Source organism: Buceros rhinoceros, unplaced genomic scaffold (assembly GCF_000710305.1).
Source record: "Buceros rhinoceros silvestris isolate BGI_N320 unplaced genomic scaffold, ASM71030v1 scaffold34655, whole genome shotgun sequence".
Lineage (NCBI taxonomy): Eukaryota > Metazoa > Chordata > Aves > Bucerotiformes > Bucerotidae > Buceros > Buceros rhinoceros.
The window spans coordinates 6,619-6,993 of record NW_010415180.1 but is presented as its reverse complement, the minus strand read 5'-3'; the positions used below and the strand labels follow the sequence as shown (position 1 = coordinate 6,993).

General features: G+C 58.9%; 1 protein-coding gene across 1 annotated transcript in view; it reads left to right on the top strand.

The window, feature by feature from the left end:
• Positions 1–375, top strand: part of FBXW5 (F-box and WD repeat domain containing 5) — a gene marked incomplete at both ends in the record, with an annotated part of 9,044 nt that overhangs the window by 2,089 nt on the left and 6,580 nt on the right. The window contains one exon of the mRNA XM_010137323.1: positions 3–103. Coding sequence (XP_010135625.1) covers positions 3–103 — 101 coding nt within the window. The remainder of the gene's footprint in view (positions 1–2; positions 104–375) is intronic.

Sequence of the window (375 nt, the reverse complement as noted above, 5' to 3'; positions counted from 1 at the left end):
GTTTGGCTGCTGGCTGAATGAAACCAACCTGCTATCCGGCAACCTGCACCGCATCGGGCGGATAACCTCCTGCTCCGTGCTGTGGCTGAACAACGCTTTCCAGGTGAGGGGCCTTTGTCCTGGCTCCGCAGGCCGGGCAGCTTCCTGCTGCTCCTGGGGGAGGAAGAGCCACGGAGGAGGTGTGAGGAGGAAGAATGGCCCAACCCTCCTGTCCTCCCTGTTTGTCTCCTCCGACTTGCCCTCAGAGTCTCGAGCTTGAGGCAAACCTTGCACGAGGCTTCTCCACACTGGGTGTTGAGGTACCCACTGCAATATGCAAACTCTGCCCTCGGATTCCATTAACTCTCACCACAGTAACTGGGGTGAGGACTGGAG